General features: G+C 42.0%; 1 protein-coding gene across 1 annotated transcript in view; it reads left to right on the plus strand.

The window, feature by feature from the left end:
* DLGAP1 (DLG associated protein 1) overlaps positions 1-13,482 on the plus strand; it is a 232,579-nt gene that overhangs the window by 182,522 nt on the left and 36,575 nt on the right. Inside the window, exon 7 of the mRNA XM_066579602.1 lies at positions 7,938-8,362. Within this exon, the coding sequence (XP_066435699.1) occupies positions 7,938-8,362 (425 nt within the window). The remainder of the gene's footprint in view (positions 1-7,937; positions 8,363-13,482) is intronic.

Raw genomic sequence — 13,482 nt, forward strand, 5'->3', positions numbered from 1 at the left:
TAGATCCGGGACGGCTCATGCTATGTTATTCCTCTAACGCCTGCCAGCATGGCGGATATATGACCATAAGTAACTACTATTCCCATGCAAATGGCTTTTGCTTATAAATACAACAATGTGGATTGATATGTGATTATTCTGTCATGTTTAATTGATGGTCTGAGTAATTTGACAGATGTACAACAATTTTGTATCTATCTGACCAAAAGACTTTCTTCCTGCATCCTGATTATAGGGTGTGACAGGACGGTGATAGGAGGTTGTTGTTGGGATCGCCCTTATCAGGGCGGGTGCCCAAGTTTTTGATAGGAAGAGTAATGTGATAGGGTCAGCAGAGGGCAAGTCTGACCTCTTTCCTCCTCTCCTTTTTCCAATGTATTTTTGTTAGGGGATAGTATGGGTTATTTTAATAAGTTATAATAAAGGTTATGTTTTAAATGGCTGTTGTTCTTCCAAGATTTGCAGTTACCTTTGCTTCCATATATCTGATTTAGTCACTCTTTGAATACATATGCATCATTGGACTGCATACATACTTATTCCCTAATATGTGTATTGCAAAAAGTAGAGAGGCACCATGTTAAATATTATTCTATAAAAAAATACAAAAGAGGTGACACAGTTATTTGCTAACCTTAACAATTCAGCCTGATAAAGGGACCCCTGATCTCTGGAAGCGTACAAAAATACCTTGGTTGGCAGACCAGAAAAATGATCACTTCTATAATACATGTGTCTTTTTTATATGAGTATGTAATGTATGTTATAATCAATGTCCAATCTGTGTACTGATTAATTTCTTTCTATATACTTCATAGTATAGACATATTGTAGAGCTAATGATAAAATGTTGGCTTTAGTGATCTATTTGCATAAAGTGTTAATGGCAATTAACACTTTACCATTTTCATTTGAATGTAAAAGAGCCTCCAGGAGCTGTTTGCAGAGCCCAGCGTGTGATTAAACACACACCCAGCTGTGCAAACAGCTGCATTGTTCTCCTCACAGCTGCCAGTAGACAACATTGTTCTCTTCCGGGTAGTGTAAACTTGCCTTGGAGAGACCAGCTTGTGGTCTATGGAGAGATAAATGTGTTTGCTTTATCTCTCAGTGGCTGAAGGCTGGATTTTAAGTTAACCTTAAAATCATTGTTTAAACAAAAGATGCCCGATGCCCGCATATACACGTTACGATTATCGCTCATTTTCTTCCATTTGAACAAATTTTGAGCAATAATTGTTGCATCTAAAAGGACCTTTATGTCTCTGATCTGTAGACCCACAAATACACCCTGTTCCAACCTTGCTTCTGAAAGATAGTTAAATTTGGTCTTGAGATAGGCAAATCCTCTGCCATTGTTATCTATTGTCTTGACGAACTGTTTCATATGGCCAAATTATGTAATATGTAATGGAGGAAGCGGGATGTCTTTAGAGTACAAAAGATTTTCCCATTGAGCATTTTTGCCTTCAACACTCTAAATTCTGGCCATCCAGTCCTTCCTTATATAATGAGATTGCCTGTCAAGACTATCCCACTCACACATAAAACAGGAATATTTCATAAACCCTGTCTGCATTCCCAGTATGACAGCAATTACCTTGAAGCCTCCACAGATCTTCCACTTATGTTCAGAGTATTTAATTGAGTGAAGCATATGCTGCAGCATTTCATGGGACTCCTTAGCAAGTCTGACATAACCGACTGGAACAGAATGCAGCACATTGCCGTTGTGAAGCAAAACTGCTTTCAAACTGGTTTGTGGGGCATCTATGAAAAGCCTTCACTGTTGAACATCATAAGAGCGGCCCAGAGCGGACATAAAACCACTTATGATGGTCCAAAAAGTTAAGGTCCCATCATAAGTGAAGAAACGCACAAGATTGCGTTCTGTGTCTATAATTGTTACACTTGTTTCAGGCTGGAGAAGATTTCATTCTCACAACCTGGAGCCCAGAAGATCTGCCTTCCCTTACTTAGGCCTAAATCATGGACTAAATCATTTAAATCTGCCTGCGCTAAGACGTGTTGAATCGAATGTCCTGTAGGTTTAACCCTCTCCAATCCACTGTCTGACGTCTAAAAACATTATGATTTAAGGCTATACAGCTCCGATGTTGGAAGACGCCCGTCGGGGTTCTCTTACTGTATATTGCCAGCCTCTCTGCTGTCGGAGCCTATCCAATGTGTCACCTCATGCAGTACTGGCTTTAGCCAGCATATAGTGCTATTGGACAACAGCAGAAAAAGAGTAAGCCCCCTAGGAAAACCAGGATACAAATTGGATTGGAAAGGGTTAAACATAGGATCATTTTTTTCACTGCTTGATGGAATTTCGTTCTCTTCCTGCATGTCTCATCATCATCATCTTTGAGTTTTTCACTTGAAATATCATTGCAGTTGATTGTGCCAAATTTATTAAAAGCTGCATGGCTCTTAATGCATTTGGCGCATTTTGGACTGGCCTAAAATCAAAAAATGAAATCTTTGTCTGCTATGAGCAGGTGTAAATCTGTGCCAAAATTGGTGCCATTTTCTGGCTATAGTATTAATAAATCTAAGCAAACGTTTAAGCAGTAACACGTCCTGGAAAGCTACACCCACTTTTTCAACTTTTGGCAGGAGTAGTGCAAAAAGTGAAATTTTTGCAACAATTTTGTAACATGCCAGGTTTTCATGCAGATAGGCTCAAAAGCTGGCGTAACTACAATGGTAAATTAGGAATTGCTATGTCTACAATTCTCCAACATATAAGGTAGTTGTACCGAATATCACCAAACCTACCACTGGAGGCTTATCAATCTCATCCCGGACAGGTTACTCTACAAGTTAACATTTTGCATAATTGTCCTGTGTTGGCTTGTCTTTCCCTGTGAAGTCAGCTGAGAAAAGGGATGATTCAGAAGGAGAGCAGCAAAACTCTTAAGTACTAGATGTATCATATGTGGAGCGATGGCTAATGACTTCAGAATTACGGTAACTGCTCTCAGCAATGAAGTTTGCATCTCACTGGTGTGTCAGGCTGATGGCATGTAAGCTGCTACCCTCAGATTATCCGCAGTGACATTCAGGTGACTGAAGCATCTTTAAAGACATGAAAGAGATCATTGTTGTCCTGTTAGAAAAACGTTCATTGAAGCAACAACAGATGCACAGATGGAGCAGGACTGTGGGTTGTGGCAGCATGCATGTCGGTGCTTGCTATTTTAGCATTAACCCTTTCAGTAGCATTCTTATGAAATATATTAGCACATATAACTAAACCTTAGACTAGAGCTTCAATGTGATTTGGGGGTTTAAATTGCCACAATTATTGCAAGTTTCCTGAAACTTTCTCACTGTAGCAATCATTGAGGTTTCAACAAGAGAATCAAAACGAAAAGCAATTTCATTGTTTACAACAAACATTTGTTAGGGAGTCTTATAACCATTATTCTGCAAGTACCCCGATAATGACTGATAGACCCTCCACTTTAGAGGTTTATGCTAAAATGTTTCCTATGCAATCTCCAAGTTTTCCTATAGGTTTAAAGGTTGTAAAGCTGTTTGACAAACTCAAGAACCATGTCAGCGTTCTTGCACACAACAGAATTGGCCTTGAGTTTTTCCCCACGGCGAAACATTGAAGCCTTGTAACCAAAAATCACTAACATAAAGAAGTATTTGCATCTTCGACTTTTATGGCTTGTCCACAGAATATGCCATAAAAGTTTCAGAGATGCGTGTCCCACCTCTGCACCTATCTGAGCCCAGCCACACCTGGCTCAGCTGTATGTGGTGGTTGGGAGTCAAGGAGTCAAGGAAATAACCAAATTGGCTGTTGTATGCTTTTTCCATAATGTCCATATACGTGAATGCAAGTTACAAAGTTTTGTTCCTCAGTTTACAGAAAGAGTGTAGCTCACTGTGCAACGATGTCCCACTAACTCCTATTCACTTTCTCACTTTTTCACACTTTACATACTTGCAGCACACATCTATGTATATAAAGGTAAAAGCCATCACTGACTGACTCACTGATTCACTCACTCACTGACTCGCCACTAATTCTCTAACTTCCCGGTATCGTATAAACATGAAATTTGGCAGAGGATTCTTTAGGTCCTAAATAGGAAAAGTAAAGGGGTCACAACTTGATTATTCAATGCTAAGCACAAAAGTATTGGCATCCCTGTGTAATGTACCAAAGCTTATTCTCTAACTTCCCGATGTCGTACAAACATGAAATTCGGCATGAACATTCTTTAGTTCCTAAATAGGAAAAGTAAAGGGGTCACAACTTGATTATTCATTGCTAAGTGCAAAAGTAAGTGCAGCCCTTTGTAATGTAACTTCCTAGTGTCGTATAAGCGTGAAATTTGGCGCAAGCATTCTTTAGGTTCTAAATGAGTAGAGTGGGAGGCGGTGGCACAATCTGCAGAGGGATATTGGTACATGCAGCCTGAGTAGAATCTAACGCTCCTTTATATGTATGCATATTTTATTCCTCGGTTACTCTAAAGTAACATTGACTTCATAAAATCTTCTGTAAGAACAACACGTAAACACCTGTATCAAATTAACTCAGGCGAGGCCGGGTATATCAGCGAGTACGGTATATTGATAAAAGTACAATAGACAAGTGGGTTTTTTTTCCTATTTTTTATTACTGGAATTTCTAAAGGTATATGTAAAGAGAAAAAAAAGTATATTTCTATAACTGTTTTGCTGAATTGCTTATTGTGAACTGAATAGATGTCTGTAGTAAGCAGCATTCTCTGTCAACAGGCTCTCACTGTGTCAACAAGTAACTCCATGTCCATTGTGGCACAAAATATATTATATCTCATTGTTATAACCTTGTGTTGCTAATAAAATGTGGTATTGTCTAAATAAAGAATAAACCCTGGGCAGTAGATCAAAGGATTCCAACCAACCATAGATGAAATACTGAGCAGAGCAACCAACTTGTACAGTGTGCATAAACAAGTAACTGAATGGAGTACAAAGTGCCAGATAAACACATGCTGAATGTGTGTAGCCATAAGCTGCCCATACATATAAGGCTTTGATCAGCCACAGTGTGGTGAATCAAGTGTCCGTAGGATCATTCATACAAATGACCCACCAGCAATGCATCAAACTAAACTGTTCAGCGACAAAGTTTTAAAGAATGTTTAAAAAACAGTCTTTTTGTACAAAGTGTCAAATAATTGGTTGAGCTCAGCCAATTATGCCATACACTTCTGATTGATCACATTTTTGGCAGACTATAGTTTGCAGTAAGGCATTGTCAATGGTGTCTTGCGTTCTTTTTTTTTTTTCAAACTACGGTGGAGCAAAATCAGTCATTTCAAGTCTTAGGTGCAGGGGCAGCTTTAGGGGTCTTACAGACAAGCAGAATATCTCCACCAGGATGCACTTTAATACCCAGATCTACGGACGTCTGCACCAAAATCTGTAGGCCTAACTACAGATTTTGATGCAGAATAGCAGGCAAATTTAAGCCATTTTCAATTCCACATCAAAATCCGCAGGTAATACACAGTGAATGGCGTCAATGAAAGTACATTGATTTTCATTGATCCACTCACACTTGCATAGATACATTGTGTATAAAACTCACTTTAAAAAGAACGCAGCGTGTTCTATTAAACTGTGTATTATACGCAATAGACAACTTTTGTTCTCTATGAGTGTGTAATAAACATGTGTCTAATAAATATAGCCGACCAGTGCTACAGAGTTCTGATTAACCATTTTGCTTTCATAGATGAATGATTATCAGTATGAATGATTAATAGTGAACACATTAACAAAATTATCTGCCTTACTATGTTCAGCTTAATCCCTTCAAGTTTGGACTTTTATGACCATGGCAATGCCAAATATGTGGGTTTTTTCATTGTTTAGATTTTTATAGGAAAAACTTAACCCTTTTTTTAACTTAACCCTTTCTGATCCACTGCCTGACATCTTCCTACATTCTGACTGAAGCTTGTACAGCTCCAATGTCAGAAGACGTCCAACAGGGTATTCTTACCATCTATTGCCAACCACTCCACTGTCGGAGCCTCTCTGGCACGCACACACTGGCTTTAGCCAGCAGATGGCACCGTTGTATAACAGCAAAAAGAGAAAGCCTTTTAGGAAACTCTGAATCCAAAATTGGATTGGAAAGGGTTAATATTTTAGTTTAAAAATTGTATTCAACATATTTTTACATTTTTTAAATTCCCCCATAGGGCGCTTGAACGTGTGCTCACTTGTTTGCTTGTAATACATACTGCAATACTTCAGTATTGCAGTATATAGTTATTTTTAATTTTGCCTATCAAGCCCTGGCTTCATAGGTCTAAGAGCCTTCACAAGATTGACATGCTGACATGCCAGCCCATCAGCACCCAATGATTGCTTTGGCAGGCGGAGTGACATGCCAGAGGGCCTCCCCCTCAAACTGACTGTTTAGACATATGGTCAACTTTGACCATGGCATTTAAATAGTTAACTACCATGATGGGAGCTTGTTCCAATCACAATAGTTGCCGGTGGCTGTCACACCCACATGATTAATATTTCCGATTTGTTCTTTCCTGGCTTTGATTGTAGGCAGGATGGTCTGAGGAGGTTTTGCTGTAGGGTGTCATAAGAATCAGGTGCTATTGGCACTGATGAACTGCCGTGTAACCGCTTTAGGCCTGCTTCACACAAGCGTATGCATATTTGCTTGCTCAGCATATATCCGAACTGAACAATGTTTTTTATGCGCTCATCTTCGTATTTACTGTACTTTTTCCGCCTGCAGTGCATGCATGGCAACAAAAATGCACTGATTGAAATGGCTAATTAGTCTAATGTGTTCTTTTTCCAGCAGAATTACGCAGTGTATTACGCATCTCCTCGCATATTGCGCATGCATTTGTGCACCTCCCATTGACGTCTATGGGGCCTTTTGGTGCATTTGCTGGCTTTTCTTGCGCAACCAAAATACACGCACAAAATACGGACATGTGAAAGAACCCACATAAATACACTCATGTGAAGCCAGCCTTATAAAAGAAACATTATATCACCCCGATCTGTGACATTAGCTAAACATATATATGCAAAAGTGTCAAGACATGTATATATCTCAACAGCCAATGTTTCTACATTGAAGTCTGTGTATATGTGTGTATGTCACAACCTTACTGTCTTGACAAGTGCAGCACTATAGCTTTACTAACTCTATGGAACTGCAAAGTTCTGGGTCATGTCACAGTGAAGCATGTGTATTCGGGCTACCTACATTCCGCCACCTTCAAAGAACTGGATGTATCTGTTAGTGTCAGCCCTGGCTTATCAGAAGAGGAATGCCAGCACTGCACAGGGTCCAAACTGCTGCAGACAATTCTGATGTCACCTTTTGTGACACTGATAAATGTTTTCCTTTACAAGATATAACCTAAGCTACACGCTAAGTCCAATGCTGTGCACAAGGGGATCTAATGCTAATATACCACGCAGCATATCCTCTGATGTTTATTCTGCCGAGAATTTTGTTTGTATGAAATTGAGCAGGTTCAGACATGAATCACAAATATTTGATCCACTTTCCATAACCCGCAGATGCTTCATGTTTATATTGTACTTGTTTGTTATGACCTGTACAGTCCATGCCATATATCTTTCATACATGCTACATAAAAAGGTTACATTTTCTATCTAATCAGTGCTTGTTGACTCGTCCTGTTTGCTCCGCAGTTATAATTGTTTGACTTGTGATAAATGTCAGGTTTCTATAAGACTTCGTAAAACATTAGATATTTGACACTAAAAAACCTAATGCAATCAAAGTTGCAAATGTCTACTATGGGGCTTTAAAGATTTGGGGTTCTTGTATTTAGCAGAATGCTGACATGTTAACAAGATCTCCATTCGTTTACTTTATAATTTTTCATGTTATCTCTTTGTCAAAGGTTGCGCAGACTGACCCGCTCAAACAGTGTTACTGCTGCTGTGCAAGCAGATTTGGACCTCAGGGAGCACTTTGAATGTCCAGTGGAGCTGGCTGACCAGGAATTTCAATATAGTCGGCCATTGACCAAACAGTATTCCAGAGATGCATGTACCTCCACAGTCAGCATCCAGGGCTCAGGCAATCATTACCATGCCTGTGCAGTGGAGGAGGACTTTGATGCTGATTTTGACCCTTCCATACTACCTCCTCCAGACCCTTGGATTGACTCTATTACAGAAGATCCACTGGAAGCAGTTCACAGATCTGTTTGTCATAGGGATGGACATTGGTTTTTAAAGCTTCTTCAAGCAGAAAAAGATAGAATGGAGGGCTGGTGCCAACAAATGGAAAGAGAAGAACAGGAAAATGATCTACCTGTTCCTAGTAAGTACTTCATTATACATAATGAATCAAATAAGGTCATAGAGCCTACCAGATCTTATACTGATATGGAAATGTATGTCTATGTGGCCGGGTCTTCTCCAGTGGATGGCATGTAGACACAGACCCTACTGCTCGTTTACTTTCTATGTTAAATGATTGAAGGCACGAACTCCAGCTGTTTCAATTACAGTGTCTAAAGCAGAGCACAAATTCTTTCTGCCACCATCCTGTTGTTTGGCAATAGTGCACATGAAGCGCTCCCTAAGTGATTCTATATAGAGTTTGGAAAGAACCAACTCCAAAAATTGAACAGAGGGGCAAAATGATAACTGACAGACTTAACTGAAGTGTGAATGCAGCCTAAGTTTTTGTTTCTTACATTTCACTTTAACGTTTAGAACTGTTATTCCTAACTTACTACTTTTGTCCTTGACTTTTCTTCAGTACTCAATGATATTTGTGTAAGCCTATTGTTTAGGCATCTTGTATATCTTGTTTTTTACCTCAGAGGATTTTCAGGCAAGCAGAATTGTTCTACATTCCACACTAGAGATGAGCGAACACCAAAATGTTCGGGTGTTCGTTATTCGTAACGAACTTCCCGTGATGCTCGAGGGTTCGTTTCGAACAACGAACCCCATTGAAGTCAATGGGCGACCGGAACATTTTTGTATTTCGCCGATGCTCGCTAAGGTTTTCATGTGTGAAAATCTGGGCAATTCAGGAAAGTGATGGGAATGACACAGTGACGGATAGGGCAGGCGAGGGGCTACATGGTGGGCTGCATCTCAAGTTCACAGGTCCCACTATTAAGCCACAATAGCGGCAAGAGTGCCCCCCCCCCCCCCCCCCCCACTGTCAGCATAAAGATCGTCCTCCTCTGGCACAGCTGTAACAGCTGTAGCAGAGAAGAACGATGTTTGCCCATTGAATTCAATGGAACCGGCAATACAGCCGACTCCACTGAATGCAATGGGCTGCCGGCGATCGCAGGATGAATGGTCGGAAAGGGGTTAAATATATAACCCCTTTCCTGCAATTCATCCAGAAATGTGTTACACTAAAAATATATACCGGCGTATAAGGCGACGGGGCGTATAAGACGACCCCCCAACTGTCACCTTATACGCCGGTAATACAGTGGAGCAAAGAATAAAAAGCATTACTTACGTTTTTAGATGATCTGCGGCGCTCCTGCAGGCTGTCACTCCCTCCTGGTCCACGGCAGACAAGCTTTCTCCACGAAAGACTTTAAATCCCTGCCTCCAGAAGCACATGTGCCTTCAGCCAATCACAGCCAATGACAATGATGTCATTGAATGGCTGTGATTGGCTGTGTTTCTGGAGGCGGGGATTTCAAGCCTTGAAATCCCCGCCTCCAGAAACACAGCCAATCACAGCCATTCAATGACATCATTGTCATTGGCTGTGATTGGCTGAAGGCACATGTGCTTCTGGAGGCAGGGATTTAAAGTCTTTCGTGGAGAAAGCTTGTCTGCCGTGGACCAGGAGGGAGTGACAGCCTGCAGGAGCGCCGCAGATCATCTAAAAACGTAAGTAATGCTTTTTATTCTTTGCTCCACTGTATTACCGGCGTATAAGGTGACAGTTGGGGGGTCGTCTTATACGCCCCGTCGCCTTATACGCCGGTATATATTTTTAGTGTAACACATTTCTGGATGAATTGCAGGAAAGGGGTTATATATTTAACCCCTTTCCGACCATTCATCCTGCGATCGCCGGCAGCCCATTGCATTCAGTGGAGTCGGCTGTATTGCCGGTTCCATTGAATTCAATGGGCAAACATCGTTCTTCTCTGCTACAGCTGTTACAGCTGTGCCAGAGAAGAAGGATTTGTCTTCTATATGTTCTCAATGGGGTCAGCGCTGCTGCCGCTGGCCCCATTGAGCGCATATAGAATGCATCCATAGCGAGCAGCGGGAGGGGCAGATTTCAATACTCGGGTGACACCTTATCTCCCCAGCCACTCACAGCAGGGGGGTGGTATAGGGCTTAAACGTTGCAGGGGGAAGTTGTAATGCCTTCCCTGTCTTTATATTGGCCAAAAAAAAGCGCTAACGTCTCAGGGAAGAAAGTTTAATTTACCAGAACACCGCATGGTGTTCGTTACGAATAACGAACATCCCGAACACCCTAATATTCGCACGAATAGCAAGCTCGGACGAACGCGTTCGCTCATCTCTATTCCACACCTTAATCCTCTACTATGAATTCAGCACCAAAATTGTCTCATTGCAGATTTTAATGCAAAATTGCCGGTAGAACTAAGCCAATTTCATTCTGCATGGAGTAATGCAGATTTTTGTGCAGAATTCCACCCATGTAAAAGTGCCCTTAGTCCTCTTTCACACAACATGTGGGTCAATATTTTGCTTCTGTATTTGTAAGTCAAAACTGGCAGTGGTTCAAAAATACAAAAAAGGTGCCAATCTTACCATTATTCTTTTTCCCTGTAGGGTCCACAAATACTGATCTAGAACACGGTCGTGAAAGCAGTCTAACTTGCATGGATCATACTCTGATCCTTAAAAAAGTTGTATGATATTGAAAAAACATGCCTACTTCATTCCAATAACAGTGCCACTCTTCTTCATCGGCTGCCTGTGTTATGCAGTTAAGCCCCATTCATTTGCTACAACTCAGTGCATGGTGCTAAAACCTGCAGTTTCCAGTATGTGCAGCACAATTCATTAAGCATATGTAAAGAATTCATTCATCATGGCTAGTTTGGTTCCTTCTGTCTCATGAACAAGGAGGATGTTAGGGGAGTTGTAGCCATATGTTGTTAAGTGCATCAACACAAACAGTCACCAATATAGTAACCAGCGTTGTATTGGAGGCTACAGAGCATAACACATTGTGTTTTTTTACTTTAGGTACTGACATCCTCTTACTTCTCAATATACCTAATTGTTACTTTTTTTGTATTCGCACTATCATCCTATTATAAGGGTATGCCGGGGTTGTATCATGTTCCACTGTGTGTGTTGCACACTTTATGTTACTGTGATGCAGAAGGGTTTATACCGTTTATTCTGTTGAAAGTTTAATTTGTGGCTTGCTGGTGGTTCTCCTATGGGCAGCAACAGAGCTAGATATTGGTACTGTTGTATCTTGTTTCCACCAGAAGAATGGTTGGAGACAAGCAGCACGCCAACGCCCACAATTTGATTGGCTGGGGTAGAGAATGGGTCAAGGCTGTCTCCGCTGGTACCCTGCCAGTGTCCCATCTGTGCTGTGAGCTCCACTGTCATACTTCCCCCAGCGACCTTCCGCGCTGTGAGTTCCCTCCACCCACCCTCCACTGTATTCCCCCGCTGTGAATATCCCTGCCCGGCAACCCCTGAAGGCGGCACCACTTTGGCCTCCTAGCTCCGCCCTCACACTTCTCCCCTGGTGACCTTCTCCCCTGCCGGCGTCGGCACTGCCCGCCCAGCTACACCTCAGGACGGCACCTCTTTGGCCTCCCAGGTCTCCCCTGCCAGCTTAGGCATTGTCATTCCCCCCACTTCTGCTGCATTCCCCTGCTGTCACTGCCCCGGTGCTCTGCATTCTCCCGTCCCTGCTCCACCGCAGTCAGTCACCCACTGTCAGTCTCCTCGCTAGCCTCGCATAATGGTTGCAATATAAGACTCACAGTGCTGGAGCTGGGAAGGAGACAAGGGACAGCGGTGGAAGGGTGAGTGACACCAGGTGGGATGGGAGATTGTAGATATGCTGTAGCAGCAATAATGATGCAGGAGTTATGCCAAAATAGTCTTTATTCCTCTGTGCAACGTTTCGATCATTCAGTGATCTTTGTCAAGCATGTCAAGTCATGCTTGACAAAGATCACTGAATGATCGAAACGTTGCACAGAGGAATAAAGACTATTTTGGCATAACTCCTGCATCATTATTGCTGCTACAGCATATCTACAATTTGGATGACATTTTTGTGGAGTCTATTGATCCAGACTCCTGCTGTAGCTGGCAGCTCTGTATCTGTGGGTCCTACCTTATTGGTTCTGTGGAGGAGTGCTGTTCCCGTATTACTTGTATGCAGGTGGGATGGGAGATAATGGGTACCCATTCTCTGGCTTAGCCAATCAAATTGTGGGCGTTGGTTGTGGGCGTGCAGCTTGTCTCCACCCATTTTTCTGGTGGAGACAAGATACAACAGTACCATGGGTATCAGTAAAAGACATAAGTCTCCTTATCATGTCCAACAGAATGACAGTGAGAACAGAGACCTCCATTCTGTGGGAGGCTTGTTATGTGTGCAGAACCATTTTTGATACCCTGAGATAATGTTGGCGAATGCCGGGACACATGAACGTTGTGTTGTGGCCTTCTTGTGGGCCGGCAGCAGGACTTAATAGTTAGTTGGCATCAGAACTTGTATTCAGCGTACACCTGCATTTTGAGAACAGTCGCCCTGATGTGGATGGGTCCATTGGATATGACATAACAAAGCTGAGAGAAGTGTGTTACAGCTGAGACTGGAGCTCGGTGCTCTTGTGCTGGGAAGGAGACTCCTGAGAAAAGTGACAACAAGGCCATTTGGGGTAAAGTGAACCTGTAGGCAAAGAAACTGTGTAGAGCAGTGAGCGGTTGCGGAGATCTATGGCATAGAGTGACTACTGGCCCAGTACGGGGTAAAGGAAAATCCTCTTGAGATGGACTTGAGGAATAGCTTCCATCATCTCGTCCCAACCAAATGACTGCACTAGTATACCAACAGAGAATGGTTCCCCTGTAAAGAGACTGAGACCTGTTGCATAATTGTGATGGGACTGCAACTGTGCTCATTATTCTGAACAAGTTTAACTGGATATCAGGACACTAAATAAACTATATCTAGACTTCGGGCATGCCTTTTGTCCTCCTGACATTTTCCTTTACCAGCACCATTGCTGTGTTATTACCGCTTGGCATTGGAAGCTTGGTGAGGAAACTGGACTGTTCTGCCATCTGCATAACTATTATATAGCGCTGTGACTCTGCCAAATATAACCATTAAGATTTGTGCCTTTTTCAAGTGAAACATTTTCTTTTTCAATGATCTTTATGTCTGTGGCATTCTTTGCCACATTTCTGCAGCCTGCACCCCACAACATA

The sequence above is a fragment of the Eleutherodactylus coqui genome, chromosome 9 (genome assembly GCF_035609145.1).
Source record: "Eleutherodactylus coqui strain aEleCoq1 chromosome 9, aEleCoq1.hap1, whole genome shotgun sequence".
Lineage (NCBI taxonomy): Eukaryota > Metazoa > Chordata > Amphibia > Anura > Eleutherodactylidae > Eleutherodactylus > Eleutherodactylus coqui.